Raw genomic sequence first — 18,814 nt, forward strand, 5'->3', positions numbered from 1 at the left:
GTATTTAGCTCCTTTGGATTGTCTAGTGTTAATGAACTGACACAAATCCAGCAGTGAAATAATTAGCTTGGTTGAAATTGGATATAGGCCTTTACATAGTCATCTGGATTATATTTCCCTCTAACTCAAACAGTTCCTCATGCAAGCAAAAAGTGGTGACAAATCATATTATATTTAGCTTCTGTTCTCTATTTTAATTACAGTACCACACGAAAAAGGGTGTTTTCTCATTTCACTGAGCTTTATAGGTCTCGTCAATGTTTTGGCAAATGATCTATCCAAACAGAGAGTGCCATATATGTGGTTGCTTTAAGAAACACAGTAAATTACCTGGATAAAAAAGCCATAAATATTTGCTTTAATTACAAGTTACATATCTAGAATGCAAATTATTTTTGGATTACAAAGTCTGCTTAGAGGGGGGCTTAATTATTGGTGCTTCATTTAGGTAAGAAATTGTCTAAAATTCCATCCAGTTTAACCTTTTTTTTTAACCATTTGTTATGGTATCTCCATATATATCCCTCTTCATTTTTTGTGGCATAGGCAGGAAACATGAATCACACTGGAACTGTGTGTGGGTGTTTTTTGTACTGGATTAATTTTGAGCATGAGTTATCTGCAGTGCGGAGGCAGAAGCAATTGAAACCTGTGTTTAGCTGCTTTCCATTGTTCTGTGCCTCTGATCACTGACTGGCAGCTTTTCCTTTCTGCATTGAAACCCATAAAATAGGAATGGTAAGTGATAAGACCAGCAGTGTTGCTCTTAGCTTTAGAATAGCAGACCCTGGATGGTTTACTCCTGGGGGAATTCTGCGCCTAAAAATTCTGAACACAATATTTTAAAATTCTGCAGAATTCTGTAAATTTTATTTGTCAAAATAATGCTATATAATCATGCCAGTTTCAATTATTTTGGTAATTTATTTCAAAATACCTGTCAGCAGGTATGTCTGTAACAATACAGGCACACACGAACATTCCCCCAGGAGTAGAGAGTTAAAGAAACCCCTACAACAACTCAGTTCCTGTTCTTCTGCCCCCTCTCCACCCCCAGAGCCCAGTTGGGGCGGGGGCAGACATTCACATCCCCTCCCCCCCCAGAGCCCAGTGAGGGGCCCTCCCTGTCCAGACACTCACATCCCTTCCCCTCCCACCCAAAGCCTAGCCGAGTGGCCCTCCCTGTCCAGACACTCACATCCTCTCCCCCTCAGAGTCCGGATGAGGGGCCCTCCCCTGCTCAGACACTGCCATCTCCTCCCCACCCTGAGCCCAGCTGGGCACCCCCCACCCCCAGCCCACACACTCACACCTCCTACCCCCCAAAAGCCCAGGGATCCAGAGGAAAAAACAGCCTAATGCTGGGTGCCAGGCTTGCATGGAGTTTCCTGTGCACTGCCACCTCTTTTTCCTTCAGGGCATGCTAGGAACTGCAGCTGCTGGGAACCCTCCAGTCCCCTCCCCCTCCTCATCCCCACCGGACTTGTTTTCTGTTTGTGAGCTGGGCTCTGCTTGGTCCAGTGACCCCTAGTAGCGGCCAACATCTCTGCAGCCCATTTCTGTGGGGGGAAAAGGAAATTCTGCATGCCCAACATTAATTTCCGCAAAATTCTGCATTGCGCAGTGGTGCAGAATTCCCCCAGGCGTAATGGCTGCATCTAGGGGTCAAGTAAGCTAAAAAGGTTTTGTCTATAGCAAAGTTATTCATAGAGAGAACACAGTGGAATTAATATAATGTAACAGTTGTAACTACCTTTTTTTCTAGTGGAGTTACCATAGCCAGTGTGGTATTTTTATGTTTGAAAACATGAATGGCTAAATATTGCAGGGCAAAAAATTGTCCATTAACAACCCTGTACTCCCAAATGTGACCGATTAGAACCGGTTTGTCTTATATTTTCTAAAGCATCTGTCCTCATGGTACCTGAGTGCTGAGCACTACTTTTGCAACACTACGTGGTCTGGCCTAAGGATTGAAGGGAGGCAGCTTAGTGAGATTCTTTGGGATGTATCCCAAACTCAACAGACTGACTTGACATAAAAAGGGGTGAGTGTTTGGGGGAGAGAGAGTCCTCTTAAGATCCCCAGCTCTTCTTTGAGTAGTAGCCCTATGGGTGCTGCAAGTCAGGTGCACATGCGCCTGTTGAGCCCTTGATCAGAGATTTTCAGTTAGCAGTGTCCGTTTGATCTGCACATGTGCCCTGTACTTCCTTATGCCAGATACCAAGGCTGTACAGGGATGTGCTGCAATATTCCCTCTAATTTTTCCCATCCATGTGTGGAATGAATTTTGTTATGTGCACCAATATATAGGTGATGTGTGGCGGGGGTGAGGCTGAGGGGTTTGGAACTCTGGGCTGGGGCAGAAGGTTGGGGTGCAGGGTGGTGAGGGCTTTGGCTGGGGGTGCAGGCTCTGGGGTGGGGCCAGGGATGAGGGGTTTGGGGTACAGGAGGGGCATGAGGCCTTGTGCAGAGTGTTTGGGTGTGCGGGGGGGCTGGGGTGGTGAGGGCTCCAGCTGGGGGTGCGGGGGGAGGGCTGGGAATGATGAGTTTGGGGTGCAGGCTGCTCTGGGGCTGGGGCCAGGGGACTCCCCCCAGCCCTCTCCCCACTGGCAGAAGCTTTGGGAAAGAGGCACCTCTCCCTGCCGGCAGCAGCCCCGGGGCTGGGGGCAGAGGACTCCCCCCAGCCCTCTTCCTGCTGGCAGCAGCTAAGGGAGAGAGGCGCCTCTCCCCGCTGGCAGGAGCTCCAGGGCTGGGGTCGCAATGCCTCTCCCCAGAGGCAGCAGCTCCGGATATGGGGCCAGAGGACTCCCCCCCCCCCCCCCCACAGCCGTCTCCCCACCAGCAGCAGCAGCAGCTCCAGGAAAGAGGCACCTCGCCCTGCCAGCAGCAGTGCCGTGGCTGGGGGAGCCCTGCACACCCCAACTTGCTTCCCTCCCTGCCCATCCCAACCTCTCTCCTCTCCAGACCCCTGTGGCTGTGTCCCTGCGCAGCCCTTATAGCCTGCTGTGTGGCCGCATGCCCACGCAGCTTAGAGGGAACTTAGGTGTGCTGGTGTGATATACTGAGCACAGTTCAGATCAGTGGGGAGCTGTGTCACCCCGTCCTGTAATCTGGGGTGCCTTGCAATGCCTTGCAATAGCCTCCAACCTGGACAGCTCACAACCAGCCACCAGCATGCATGTCGCTCCCAGATGTGTTTTGTGTAACTGCAGCCTGCCAGTCACACCCTGCCTCTCATCAGCCTTGGTTATGCTGCAGAGTGACCCCAACACTTGTACTGCCTAGCCCTCTCCTTGGACTGTCCAAATATATTAAATCCGTTATTCAGTTAAGGGAATAATATACACTAGTTTATTATCTTAGTTACCCAGACACTTCAGTTTAAATACACTGGATTAGATAAAACAATACAACAAGTTCATTAAAACTACAAAGAGAGGTTAAGTAAGTAAAAGTAATTGGGCAAAAAAGTCAGAAATGGTTATAAGAAGAATAGAGATAAAATGCATACTAGTGCCTAACTTAACTATATTAGATTCAAGCAAACTTTCTCACTACATGCTTCCAAAAAAATTACAGACTAAACTCCTCAGGTTGGGACCTTTTTCCTCCCCCAAGTCCGGTGGGTGTTTCCTTTTTGTCTTCTCAGGTACGGAGAATGCAATGGGGGGTGGGGGGAGAGGGATGCCTTGAGGTGTTTGCCCAACCTTTTTATAGTTTTAATTCCTCTCTTGAAAAACATTTCTAGCTTAGAACTAGGAGACAGTCTACGTGGAAGGATGTTCCCTACTGGGCTTTTTTCGCCTGTTTGAGCTGCTTTTGTTTTCCCTTCCCGCTTGATGATTCTGTATAATGCTTAAATGCAAATAAAGGCAAACACATATTCCTTTGTTTAGGACAGACCTGTTTTCTGACTTCTGCTTGGGCAGGGCAGTGGGGTTTGGAACATGTTTTAATAACATCACATAGGGGAATGTAGCAGGGTGCTGGTGCAGAGGCACCTAATTAGCCCCTGCTCAGGGGAAATAGATTGGGGCTGGGGAGAAGTCTGGTGCCTGGCCTTTAGAACTGGCTGCACCTGTGGGCCTGAGGGTTCAAGGGCTATAAAGGCTGGCTGGCAGCCAGAAGGAAGGGGGGGATGGCCAAGGGAAGGTCAGTCTCCAGGCTGAGGGCAGGCTCTGGGTGAAAGTGGAGATTGTAAGGCCTGCAAACTGTATATAGTATATCACTGGTGATGGGAGAAGTCTGTAAATAAAGCCACGGGTGCTGCAGAAGGAAAAGCCTCGCTGTGCTTTATTGGGGCAGCCAGTGGGCCCCAGGAAGAAGGCCGGGCAGAGGACTTGTTACAGAGAACCTTAACTTCACATACAATGTTGCCACATACATTTTATCAGGACAATGCTGCCCAGCAAATTGAGTTTTCAAATGATACCTTACAAGGCGTACAATAGTGTTCAGGGCTGTAATCCATCACAGCGGGCAATCTGTCCTCCGTTTCTTTTCAACCACCTCAGCCTGGGACGAAGTCCTAGCGTGCCTGCCTTGAGCGTGCCTTGGCTTTTCTAATATTACTGTGGTAGGTAAGAGAGTTTTTATAGTTAATTTTTTAAAATAGCTGGTTTGATAAGTAGTGAGAAGATTGTTTTACTCCTCTTTCCCCTCAGGGAGATTAATTATTTTTTTCTTGGTAGGGTATGCCTGGCTCGCCTGGTTTCAAACCATCACCTCTTCTACTGAGAGGCTATTCCTGTGAGCGTCAACCATTCTAAGTGTGTCCGTTGCTTAGGGGAGTCCCTTGTCTCTCAGAATTGCAACTTCTGCCTGTGTCTCAAATCCAGGGCAAGTCAAAACAGGGAGATTAAACTCTGCTAATGATCGAATGCTCCCTTTTGGAATGCTCTTAGGTCAGGACATATCCCTCCACCCAGTACATCTGTCTCCAGACAGATCCAGTGCCACTTCTACCTCAATGCAGGCTTCTCCTAAGGGTACATCTACACTACAGGGGGGAGTCGATTTAAGATACGCAAATTCAGCTACGTGAATAGCGTAGCTGAATTCGACGTATCGCAGCCGACTTACCCCGCTGTGAGGATGGCGGCAAAATCGACTTCTGCGGCTTTCTGTCGACGGCGCTTACTCCCACCTCCGCTGGTGGAGTAAGAGCGCCGATTCGGGGATCGATTGTCGCGTCCCAACGGGACGCGATAAATCGATCCCCGAGAGGTCGATTTCTACCCGCCGATTTAGGCGGGTAGTGTAGACCTAGCCTAAGAAAGGGAAGGCTTCTGAGGCTTCAGAAAAGGCTTCCAGAAAGACTAGTGTGGATTCTCACCTTAAGGAGCCAGCTCCAATAAAGTCCAAGTCCCCAGTGAGATCTACGGTCTCCAGAGCCTCAACCTCTCTTGACTCAGTCTGTTGAGTTTATGGCCTTGCCAGTGCCGGAGGAGGTGTCCTTCAAGTCCTGGTGTACGAAGGAGAGACACAGCTCCGATGGGGTCTTTCTACCTTCTATCAGCAAGGAGGGTAAGCATAGACACTTGGAACTGGCACCGTCGAGTTCAGCCCAGCTGTTGGTACTCTCACATCCAGCACCTAGCAAGCAACTGCCCCAGACACCTTCAACGGTAGGCCCACCACTGGTGGTGGTGCCTTCAGCGACCATAGCCTCAGCTACCATGTCAGTAGTGATCCCCTATTCAGTATCCAGGAGTTGAGATGTACTAAGGGCCTCTTCATAACAGATGAAACAGAGTCCCAGCTCCTCTTGGTACTGAGACACCGGTCTGCAACTACCATCCTCTGGAACTGCAGGACTTTCCACTGTTTTCTGTGGGTGCTCCTCCTTTGGATGAGATGGAGGAGGATGAAGGAGACTTCCAGCCAATCTCCTTTATTTCTGTTCAGGGTTCTCCAACATATCCTTTCAGGATCCTGTTCTTTGAAAGTAATAGGGAAGATCAGGCTCATTATCAAGAGTGTATGCCAACCCTGCACGCCACCCCCACTTCTGTATGGGCCCCCCATTTGCCATTCTGGTACCTGTTGGCTGCCTATCGACAACATTTTGCCAGACCACCGGTACTGTCTCATAGGGAAGCCGGAGTTGTACTATGGACAAGGCAGTTATGCCTCCGCCACCATCCATGGCTGGTGGTGGATGTGTAAATGAGTGGGATAGGCAACACTTCTCTAAGTCTACTCCATATGACAAGGACCAGAAAAGGCTAGATCTTACTGATCTATTTATCAGTAACCCTGTAATTCAGAATAGCAAATTATCAGGTGGTCATGGCAAAATGTAATTTTACAGATTATAAACAGGTTCACGGCTTTATATTAAACATCTGCAACAAGAACATAAGGAGCAGTTCCAGTCCATTATCTCAGAGGGCCAGTTGATGGCCAGAATTGCTCTTCAGGCATCTTTAGATGCTGTGGACACTGCTGCCAGGTTAATCTCCCTGGCAGTGGTTATGTGCAAGGCATCATGGTTCCATCTCTTGGGGTTCCGGAGAGAAGTATAGAACACTGTAAGACCATCAAAGGGGAGTCCTCTAAAGTGTTATTGGAAACCACAGATGAGTCCTGGCACACTTTAAAGGATTCTAGGGCTATTTTATGATGCCTGAGCTTATGTACACTTACAAATAAGAAAAGATTTAGTAGATCAGACTGCCCAGAGATCACATCCTGCTCAGTTTTCCAGGTTCCATTGAATCCCTAGAAAGACATAGATTCAAGAGAGTGCCCCTCAACTGCCCCCCATGACTACCCAGACATCTTCAAAGCAACAGTTTTCATGGGTTGGTTGAGGGTTCAAATCCTCCTGCAGTTCTGGATTTACAGCTGTGCCCATTAGCCCATGACAACCCCTGTACAGAAGATACAGTTTATAGAGGCATATTTTGACTCGTTGACAGCCAGATTCTATCTTCCCGTAAACAGATTTGTAACTTTGTGTGTCTAGTATGGGCAATTTAGGGGAGCCTTCAAACCACAATAAAGAACTATCTTCTGCTCCTGGGACACATGTTAGCTTGCATCTTTGTGACCAATCATGCAAGACTATGTCTGCTGCTTCTAGAGTTGGCTCAGAATGACCTGTTCTCTAGTCACACACCTTGGACAGACAGGTGACAGTTCCTCTACAAGTGAGCAACTCCTTAGACTGCTGGAAGAATCAACTCAATGTCTGTGCAGGCATTCCCTTCTGTCACCCAGCCCCACCAGTGACTTTAACAACAGATGTATCACGGTTGGAATGGGAGTCCACCACTGCAGTAACCTCACGACTCAGGGCAGATAGACAACTCAAAAAGTCAGTCTCCACATCAGTCTGTTAGAGCTCAGGGCTGTCAGGAATGCTTGCCTTCATTTCCTACCCCTCAACAGGAGCAGATCAGTCAGGGTCATGACGGACAGTGTATCCTGCATGCTCTATATTAACACACAGAGAGGAGTAAGATCTTCCTCCCTGTGCACTGAAGCCATGAAACTATGGAATTGGTGCATAGCTCATCAGATCCAAATTTCAGAAGTCTGCCTCCCAGGTATTCAGAACGCCAGCCTCACAGGACTATGAATGGGAGCTAGACATCAAAGTTCTCCACAGCATATTCCTAAAATGGGGATTGCCAGAGGTGGGATCTCTTCACTACCTCCAGGAACAGGAAGTGTCCTCTTTTCTGCTCAAGAGAGGGTCTGGGCCTTCACTCCTTGGGAGATGCCTGTGATGGTTTCCCCCGGGGTGCCACCTGGAACTGGGGTGCCACTGAGTCCTCTGACCCACCAGCCTGGGCTCCCTCTCACACTGTGCTGTTGTGACAAATTGCAAAGCTCTCCAAGCTTTCACTGTCACCAGCATTCACACAGGTAGGGACACACCAGCTGCAGTCACATGCAGGCTCTCTAACCACCAGTCTCCCAGCCTAGGACCCCAGAGCAGTACCATCCTGCCAGGGTCAAATCTCGCCAATATATGGGTTTAACACCTGGCCCACCTCTCCCTCAATGTGAAGAGGACCATGCACACTTGTGGTACCCAAGCTGAGATTTTTCCACAGACGACATAGTCAAACACATGCTGGTTTGGATTAAAACATAAAATAAGTGTATTAACTACAAAAGGATAGATTTTAAGTGATTATAAGTGATGGCAAACGGATCAAAGCAGATTACCTAGTAAATAAAACCACAAACTGAGCTTAACATACTAGATAGGTAGGATATGAATTAGCAAATTCTCACCCTGAGTGATAAACAGGCTGGCAGATTCTTAAGGCACAAGCTATGTTGGCTTTGCAGCTTGGGTTTCCCAAGTTTTCATACACAGGCTAGAAATCCCTTTAATCTGGGACCATCACTTTCCCCGGTTCAGTCTTTGTTCCTCAGGTGTCTCCAGGTGTTGTTGTAGGGACAGTGAGGTACTATCATGATGTCATTTCACCTATTTAGCTCTATCTTTGAACAGTGGGGAGGAACACGTTAAACCAGACTGGGGAGCCTTAGGGAGAGTCCACATCTTGTGGTTGGGACACCTGTCCCCACCCCTCTTACTTTCACAGGGGTCTGGCATTCGAGCCCCTGACTTAACAAGGTCCTTTAAGCTGAGGGTGACCCCCTCATTTGGGACAGGTTAAGCACAGCTCTGCTCCCCTTTTATTCATGCAATAAAGACAACAAAATTGATAACATTTCACTACCTTGCATTCAGTACTAAAGTGATTTGTAACCCAACATCAGCCAAAGTTGACCACTTTGAGCAACACAGCTCTGTTTGCTGGATATCTTGGCAGAGTAGATATTATATCTGTAAATACAGTTTGCTCCTGAAGTCTCTCCCCATCCCAGCTAGCTGTCAGAGGAAAGCTCATTCAGACCCTGCTTACACTGGTGTTACTGGTTTGACACTGTCCTCGGTTAGTAGTGATAGTGATTCCCATCTGATGGCTTTTTGATGGGCGATTTCTTAGTTGAAATACATTTTTTTAGTTCCAGTCTCTAATGAAGGACCCACACATATACTTCTACCTCTCCAACTCCATCTGGTAATATTTGACATTGTTTGTTGACTGTTTGTGCAGACTGTTCTCAGAGGCCAAGGAGTGAATGAACAATCTTCTCACCTGTAGTGTAGCTCCTATAGTGTAGCATTGTTCAAATAACCAGAGCATTGTGAGAAAGTTTGTGCTGCTCCTACCCATGCCATACCTTGTCCTGTGGATATATAGAAGACCAGTCCCTCAACTAGCATTCTTCAAAAATACTAAGGATCAGATACTTCCCATCCTTACTTGACATGAAAGTCCCATTTGACTTCATGGTATGAAGTGTTCAGTATGAATAAGGGTATTACAATCTGTCTCTAAATAATGTATTTTTTTCTAGCTTACTAACTTTGTGTTCTTCAACTTATTACAAACAATGCATAGGGAATTGGGAAGGTTGCCTCACATTTGTGTAACAAATCATATCGCAAGGTCTTGCAATCCCAACTCCTGTAACTTAGTGCCCCTGTGAACTTGCTCATGTGAGTAAGGGCTGCAGGATCAGGTCCATGAATAGCACCTAAAGTGATGTATATTTGTTATGCAAAAAAAATACATATACTCAGCTTTGTGTAAATACACTAGTTGCCTATAAAAATGCCTAGACTGACAATTATTCTGAGGGTTATAGTGACACTTACATTAAGCCATTCTTGAATTTTAAACTAAAGGATTAGCAAAAAGTGCTTTGTGTTGCATGTTAAATAGTTCAGTGAAAGGGTTTTGTATTTTGTTTTTTGTTAGATGCAGGAAACATCTTGGACTTTACCGGCAATGCCCAAAGAGTTGTCATGTTACATTTGCTCTAAAGGTTTTAAATACAAAATTATGAAGCATTCTTTAAATATGCACCTGTTAATTCACTTTTCTCTCTCTCTCTCTCTCTCTCTCTCTTGCTTCTCCTTATTATTTTTCAGCAAGTCACAGGCAGAAGTTTTGGTGACAAAGATTTTCGGTCTGGATTAGAAAATGGTATTCTGCTGTGTGAGTAAGTAATGCTTTTAGTTGGAACTTCACATGCAGTTTTGACTAAAGAGGGAACCTACGGTTTTTACTTTAGCTGGTACAATGCAACGGTTTGTTTCCTTTTTTTTGACTTTGGGTACACTACATATTTCATCACACTGTTGTTCCAGTGCCAATGGTTTTGTTATGGTGAGAATTGAAATGTGGTTTTAAAAAAACAAGTTTTACAAAGTGCTTTTTACCCCCCCCCCCCATCCATGTAAAGTAAAAGTGAGGCTTTTTGGATTTGGATTTATTCTGTTTAAAGTGGATGACTGCAGTTTGGAAACAGTGTGCGACACCTGGCCTGCAGACATCTCTCTTGCAATGAAGGGTTTTGGATCCATTCCAGGTTGTACTGTTGGCAAGACTTGCCCATCTAGGTACAAGCTTATTTATTCTTGCATCCTTTGAGGTCCAGGCTGTACTCTGAACCTTTTGTACTCTGAACCATTTTATTTTTAAAGATAGGCTTGAAGAACATACTTCAGAATTCTTCATAATACAACCAGATCATAGATTTAAACAAAATTCACCAAACTCAACACTCCCATGTTAATGTTCATTTATGGTGTGTGTGTGTGTGTGTGTGTGTGTGTGTGTGTTGATCTGGGCTTAGATTTCCAAATAAATCTAAAGGAGTTAAGTGCCCAGTTCACTAGGTTTCAGTGTGATTTGGGTGCTTAACTCCCACAGGCTCCTTTGTGAGGAGTTTGAGAAAAGCTACTGTAGTTGTCCCACCTGTAGTGGCTAAATTCTGCCCCTACATATGTATAAGGCTGCTATTTAAAAACAGTGGGAACTGCAAGTCTGAATTTGGACTTTGAAGCTTACAAATTAGATGTCTTGTAAACATTAAACTTGAGAAGTACATTTCTTGTATTTGTTACAATTTTTTAGTTTTGGAGACGAGAGGAATCTGACTTGGATTCTGCTTTTGATGCTCTATAGTTCAGTTAATACCATTTACTTAAGCAGTATGTGGCTTTGGAAAGCTGAACCTAATGTACAGAAATGTATATCTCACTGATGCAATTGAACATAAACTTTGAAAAGTTAGAGAGACTGCAGAACAGAGATGATCTTATTTACCCATCTTTCCCTCCCCCCAAGCCATATCTTGGCAAAAATGAATATAAATATTGCTGATCCAGGTGGTATTCAATATGCAGATAGCAGTCTGTAGTGGTTACATCAGTGTGTGTAATGGTTGATCTTGGACAATCTCTTCCTCCTTAGTGCAAAATACTTCTGTTGGAAGTATTGTGTATTGACTCTCCTTAACGTGATTCTTGCTAGTCATGGTTGAATTGTGTTGGTAAAAGAAGGTGTGTGTTTCAGGATTAGATCTTAATCTGATCTGCAAATAAACAGAGGTAGTCTGGTTTAAGTGGTGTAAATCTTTCAGATGCAAAGCTTAAGTAACAAATGTTATGTTTTAGCACTTCCATTGTAATACATGAGTATCTATCTCTTAGGAGGCTGTGGGGGCCAGTCATTATAATAGTGGATGAAGAGATCGGACTAGTTGATCCTTCTACCGACCTGCTGTATGATCTTGGTGAAAATCACTTTTCTTCTTTGTGTCTGTTTACTGGTCTGTACAAGGCATATAATACTTGCCACTTCATGGTGTGTTTTATAGGAAGACCAGGGTGCCCTGGGTCATAGTCAGAGAGTTTAAAGCCAGAAGGGACCGCAGTATTACCTAGTATCACAGGTCACCATACCACCCAGCATCCACACCCTAAACCTAACAACCAAAATTGGACCAAAGTATTATAACCCAGAGGAGACTAGACTGTCACGTGCCATAGGGAGAGAATAGGAGGGGCTGAGGTATCTACACCCGAGGCCCTTGCAACCGCAGGAAAATGATTGTGAGGTGTACACCCAGATAATCCTGGCAATTGACTCGTGCCCACACACTGTAGATGAAGGCAAAAATTCCAAAGTATCTGCTAGTCTGATTTCACCAGGCCAGGTTAGTCTGGCATGACCTATATTTTGGTAAACCTGTGTTGCTTTTCATCCCCTTTACTGTTTACATACATTAATTTAATTATTCTTTCCTTCAAAAATTTGTTCAAAAGCCTTGGATAATACTGAGGTCACACTAATGTGTCCATAATTGCCTGGATCACTTTTTCCCCCTTTCTTAAAAATAGGTGTGACGTTAGCTGTTCTCCAGTCATATGGTACTACCCTCAGATAGATATTTTTATTACAAGTCCATGTTATCCTTACTGAAAACTGAAGCAAAGTAGTCATTTAGTTTTTTGGGCCAGCATTTGAGATTATCTTTAATCTTCTTCCCATCTGCACTGCATAGCGGCTCAATCTCATCCATCCTTATTCTCTTTTTATTTATATAACTAACAAATCTCTTTTATTTTAATTTCCTCGACAAGAGCTAATTCAGCTTGACTTCTAGCCATTCTCACTTTATTTCTACATTTTCTAACCTCCATGGTGTAGCTGTCTTTGTCCAATCCCTGTAGGTTTTCTGCTTACTCCTAATAAACTTTTTTGAGATGGTTATTCATCCAACTGGGTCTAGATCCTCTCTCTACAAGCTTCTTTCCCCCCTTGCTTGGGATGCAAACTTCAGATAGTCTTTTTGGTATAGTTAGATTTGAAGAAATTCCAAGCCTCCTCTACATTTTAAATCCAAGATGTTCAATCCAGTTGACCTCTAGCTAATTCCCTTAATTTCCCAAAGTCTGTCCTTTTTTAAATAAAAAACCATATCGGATGACCTGGTTTTTATTATCCTTCCATTTAATTTAAACTGAATCAACTTGTGATCACTCAATTCAAGGTTATTTCCTACAAGCTCTTCTATGGCATCCTCACTACTTACAAAATCAAGTCTAAAATTGCATTACCTGTTATTGATTCAGTGAGAATTTGATTCAGAAACTGTCATCTGTCACAGTCAGGAATAACTGGGCCCTACCAGTATCAGTAGCATTTATTTTCCATTCTATATCTGGGAAGTTTTCTTCCTGTTATGACACAATTCCCCTTAGTATTTATTTTTCTAATAATAATAAAGAGCTCTCAGTCCATACGAGTCTGACCCAGCTGGTCTATAGCAGACGCTTAACACTGTCCTAACAGAACCTCTATTACAATCCTTTCCCAAAGTGATTTAGACCCCCAAAAATTCTGTTTTGTCCATACTATCACTTATTTCTTTACAGTTTACTCCACCACATTTATCTTTGACTATCTCTCCTAACAGCATATACCCTTCAATACTTGTACTCCAGTCATGAATGCTATTCCATGTTTCTGTAATCCCTATAATATCCTGTTTGACCTCCTGTCGATAGTGCAAGTTCTTCCATTTTATTGCCCGGGCTCCTTAAATTAGTGTGCAAGTGTTTCAGTTGTTTCCCTTGTACCTCGCCCAGTTTTTTAGCTGGATTAGGTATAGTCTTTTCACTAACCGTAACACCTACTGACTACAACTCCAACTCCAATCGATATTTGGACTTTTTCTTTCTCCTTGTCCATAATCTTACCTTATAGTGTTCCTTTATCCTTTACTGTATCTTCATTTAGCTCGCTTTCTTCCTACTGTGTATGGAAGCAAGTCGTGGAGATCTCATGAATCTCTTCCAATCTTCTCCCCTCATCTCCCAGTGTATAGCCCTTCTTATCAATCATGCCAGCCTTCAAACCAGAAGATTAATATCCCACATACTCAAGAGGAGTCTATCAGTCAAGAAGTCTTCTTTCTGTAAATGCCTCCCAAGGTCAATCATCCCAAAACCTTCCTCATTGCATCAATCCTTGAGCCATCTGTTGATCTTCATTATCTTGTCACGCCTTTGCTCTCTTTTCTAGGGACTGGAAATATTCTGCTGAAAATCACCTAAACTTCCACTTCTTAAGGGTCTTACTCAGCATAGTCACCCTTGATCCATTCCAATGGAAATCTAGCTGTGTTGATGATTTCTCCCCGCTTCCATTAGGATCCTTTTCAGCCTCACATACACATCTCATATCCTTGTTACTGGCAGGCAGCATATTCTTCTGTTCTCTGGGTTTGGATCTGGTCTGGTGACCGGCATTGGACTTTGCATAGGTCTTCACGGCTGAGGATGTGAGGGAGATTGCCAAACCTGAGCCATTCTTTTTAGGTGACAAATCTGAGGAACTGTCCCAGATTGAGGTGTCATTAGAGGAGGTTTTGGAACAAATTGATAAACTAAAGGAGTAATAAGTCACCAGACCCAGATGGCATTCACCCAAGAGTTCTGAAGGAACTCAAATGTGAAATTGCAGAACTACTAACTGTAGTCTGTAACCTATCCTTTAAATCCGCTTCTGTACCAAATGACTGGATGATAGCTAATGTGACGCCAATTTTTTTAAAGGGCTCCAGAGGTGATCCTGGCTCTTAAGTAAACTAAGCAGTCATGGGATAAGAGGGAATGTCGTCTCATGGATCAGTAACTGGATAAAATATAGGAAACAAAGGGTAGGCATAAATGGTCAGTTTTCACAATATAGAGGGGTAAATTGCAGGATCTGTACTGGAACCAGCACAGTTCAATACATTCATAAATGATTGGGAAAAAGGGGTAAACAGTGAGGAGGCAAAGTTTTCAGATGATAAAAAATTACTCAAGAGTAAGTCCAAAGCTGACTGCAAAGAGTTACAAAGGGATCTCACTGGGTGACTTGGCAACGAAGTGTAAGTAATGCACATTGGGAAAAATGATCCCAATTATACATACAAAATGATGGGTTCTAAGTTATCTGTTACCACTCAAGACAGAGATCTTGGAATCTTTGTGGATAGTTCTCTGAGAACATCTGCTCAATGTGCCGTGAAAGCGAACAGTGCTAGGAATCATTAGAAAAGGGATAGACAGAAAATATAATGCCAATATATAAAGTCATGGTACTCCGACACCTTGAATGCTGCATGCTGTTCTAGTTACCCATCTCAAAAAATATATTAGAATTGACGCATACAGAGAAGGGCAACAACGATTAGGGGTATTGAAAGAGCTTCCATACAAGAAGAGATTAAAAAGACTGGGTCTATTGATAAAATCACGAATAGTATGGAGAAAGTGAATAAGGAAGTGTTATTTACCCCTTCACATAACACAAGAACTGGGGGTCATCCAATTAAATTAATGGGCAGCAGGTTAAAACAAATAAAAGGAAGTACTTCACACAATGCACAGTCAACCTGTGGAACTTGTAGCCAGGGGATGTTGTGAAGGCCAGAACTATAACTGGGTTCCAAAAAGAATTAGTTAAGTTCATGGAGGATAGGTCCATTAATGGCTACTAGCCAAGATGCTCAGGGATGCAACCCCAGCTCTGGGTGTCCCTAAACCTCTGACTGTCGGAAGCTGGAAATGGACAACTGGAGATGGATCACACAATAGATTGCCCTATTCTGTTCATTCCCTCTGAAGCATCTTGCACTGGCCACTGTCAGAGACAGGATACTGTGTTAGATGCACAATTGAATCTTGACCCAGGATGGCTGTTCTTTTGTACCACATGAAGTAGTTCAGATCTCTGTTGAGGCTGGCTCAAGTAGTCATCATGGCACTGGCTACATTTAGTCACGTTTTTATGCTTCCCTTTGCAAATATGAGGGTAAGAAATTTTACTTTTTGGTAATAAATGAAAGCTGAGATCCTGCTGTGATTGCATGACTCTGTGAGCCAAGTCTGTAGACACATTGGTGTAGTGTAGACAGCCCTGCTGCCACTTTTCTAACACTGGCAAGGGAGGGAGAGAGAGTTACTGCAGCAGAGACCTGACCAGCTAGAGAAGACTTCAGAAGTCTGCTTTGGTGCCAGCCACTCCTATGTGCTTGTGTCTGGCTACGTTCTTGATCCCTCAGCTCTTATGTAAGTATTTCTGTTGGCTTCAGGTTCTGACCTTGTTCTTGTACTTTATATCTCTAGCCTCGTCTTGATTTGAGGGTTTTGTTAAAAGTTAACGATGGAGAATGCCGTAATGCTGAAAGCTGACAAATATGACTGATCTCTCAGCCATTTCTTCTTTTTGGATTCTAAACTCCACTCCTGTTGTTTGCGTAACAGCACCAGCTCTAATTGTTCATGCAGCCATGCTTAGAAGTCATTGATCTTTTTTTGTTTTTTAGAAAGTATGTTATGGCTCTTTGGCATAGTTGTTCTGATCAATGTCAGTGCAGACAGTGACTTCAGTGAGGGGTATTCTAGCACACCACGATACAGGCAATTCCTATTAGGTTCCTGGTCCTTTTGCTAACCTACCATTTTTACATACACCTCTACCTCGATATAACGCTGTCCTTGGGAGCCAAAAAATCTTACTGCATTATACTGAACTTGCTTTGATCCACCAGAGTGCACTGCTTTACCACGTTTTTTCCGAATTCGTGTTATATCGGATCACGTTATATTGAAGTAGAGATGTATTATGTGTCAGACACAGAGATTTCAAGGCTTTCCACTGGTACACTGCTGCTGGCTTTCCCTTGCATCAGACAAACTTGCTATTCCCAGGGACCTGCTGGAGGTGGGCAGAATGGAGGTGGAATTGTAGCAACAAGTACACCTAAAAATCCCTGACTTCTGCCCCCATGACACACTTCTTTTTTTGCTATGACGTATTAACATTTGGGCTTGATCCAGATCCTAGGAAGCTGGGGGATTAATCAAGAAGAAATTTAATGTAGTAACTACAGTGGTTAAGTTGTTTCTATGTAAGAAGCCATGCATCCAGGAAAGAGGGATAGTTGCGAAAGAAGAAATCATAATTTATTTTTTCTGCTGAGGGTTACTGCCCATTTTCCCCCATGCTGTTGCTTTGCACAGCAGAAAGACAGGAAGTTAAGTAACAGTTGTGATTAATGATGGCTGAGCAGAAAAGGAGAAATACACAAATTTAAAGATAATACAATAAAGATAAAACAGTCTTGCAACATTCTCTTTGCTCTGTAGGTTTGGTGATGTATACATTACAACAAGAACTTTCTTCTAATGTTTTCCTCTTGTGGCCTTTTTAAATTTAAATTGAATTTAGTGATTCTGCATTAAACCCACAATGGGTTCAGCTCCTGTTGCTTACAGGTTCAAACTCAGAGTGAATATCACCTCTGGTGCTTTTCTCAGATTTGGAGACTCCAGAAACACACAAAGACCAAGGATAGTAACCACAGACACAATCACAAGTACAAAGTCTACTACAAGTTTTATGAAAGCAATAAGTAAAGTTACAATTACCCATGCATATATAAATCCTAAAAAATCCCTTGCAATGGCTAATACTCACATCTCCAAAAATATTCTAGAGTCTGATGGATTTCTCAACTGGTGGTAATTGACAGAGGAGTGGTTCCTATTGGGGTTTCCTGTGGGTCTTCCCCCTGTAACCCAACTATGGAATCTTCTTTATCCTATTGTTATGGCTACACCATATGCATATGCATGAGGGTTTCAACCCTCTTTTCCTTATCTATACTTCCACATGAATATAGGGGTGCTCCATTTTTCATAGGTTGTTTCTTAGATCCCCTTATTTTCACTAATGAAATGTATCCATGGTAACCTACAGACAAAGCAGGGCATCCTATGATGTTACAATCAGGTGTGTTGTAGTCTTGTACAGGACATTGTCTGTTTTTCCAGACCATTATCTATTGGCACATTCTTCCCAGTAATCTTGTAACCTTACTGTCATAGTGTTATTCCTAGGTCACCAACTCACGTCAAGCGTTCTAAAAGCCCATGGCCTTGTAAGGGAAAGCTTAAAATCTTACAGGCCTCAGCCTGTAAGCCTTGCATTACAGCCAGACTTCACTTATATACCTAATACACAATCGTAACTCTTAAATGCTTGTCAGTCTTATACTCCTATAATCCTACAATTTAAATCGATTTAGCATGCATTCATTATGTATGAAATAGCATAAGAGTTGACCATAAAACTAAATAACAATGATAAATTGACGAAAAAATGAACGAATTGGCTATACTCTGTTACACGTCTGTGCTGCAGATCAGGTTCTGATAAATTGTTTCATTCACAGTTCTGTATTTGTTAACTACAGGAATCTGAATATGGGTGTGAAATTGAAACTAGGCATAGTAAAGGGATATGTGTTTCTCTTTATGCGAACCTAGCTCTCAGTGAGTGGGGAAACACATCTTAAGATCTTATTCCACAAGCATTTCTTGCATGTGATTAGTCCATAAATTCTCATCTCTTCCATGTTTTTTCCCAAAACAAACAATATTAAAAGGCCTGATCCTGAGGGATACTGAACAACTTAAACTCCTGTTGGCTTTAATGAGAGCTGAAGGTCCACAACACCTCTCAGGATCAGGCCCTGCACTTGAATAACCCTTATTTTACAGTAACTATTTTCTATACATATTTTTATTACTCAGACGGTAAATCCTGGATTTATATTTAGATGGTGTAAGGATAATTGGGGATGGGGAAGGATACTTAAACACCAGCTTTGAACCCAAACTAAAATATCAATGCAAAATAAATCTGGCTTGGCTGTGAAATGACAGCAACATATCTTGTATGTCACATCACGCTCTTTATCAGCTCACAGATTGTATGGATTAGTTGACTTGTATGTCTGCCTGCTGCATGTTAATAAATGTATTGAACTAAAATACTGGTTTGATGTAATAAGGCCTTGATTCGATTTGGTGTGTGCTTAAATCCCACAGACTTCAGTGTTAAGCACATGCGTAAGTGCTTTGCTGAAT

General features: G+C 43.4%; 1 protein-coding gene across 18 annotated transcripts in view; it reads left to right on the forward strand.

Annotated features, from left to right (window-relative positions):
• The window catches only part of LIMCH1 (LIM and calponin homology domains 1), a 307,341-nt gene that overhangs the window by 80,764 nt on the left and 207,763 nt on the right, over positions 1-18,814 (forward strand). For 17 of the 18 annotated variants that reach the window (XM_054029192.1, XM_054029186.1, XM_054029185.1 and 14 more), the window contains exon 2: positions 9,971-10,041. The exons of the other annotated variant lie outside the window; for it this stretch is intronic. In XM_054029192.1, coding sequence (XP_053885167.1) covers positions 9,971-10,041 — 71 coding nt within the window. The remainder of the gene's footprint in view (positions 1-9,970; positions 10,042-18,814) is intronic. 18 annotated transcript variants of the gene reach the window in all.

This window comes from Malaclemys terrapin, chromosome 5, assembly GCF_027887155.1.
Source record: "Malaclemys terrapin pileata isolate rMalTer1 chromosome 5, rMalTer1.hap1, whole genome shotgun sequence".
In the NCBI taxonomy this organism is placed as follows: domain Eukaryota; kingdom Metazoa; phylum Chordata; order Testudines; family Emydidae; genus Malaclemys; species Malaclemys terrapin.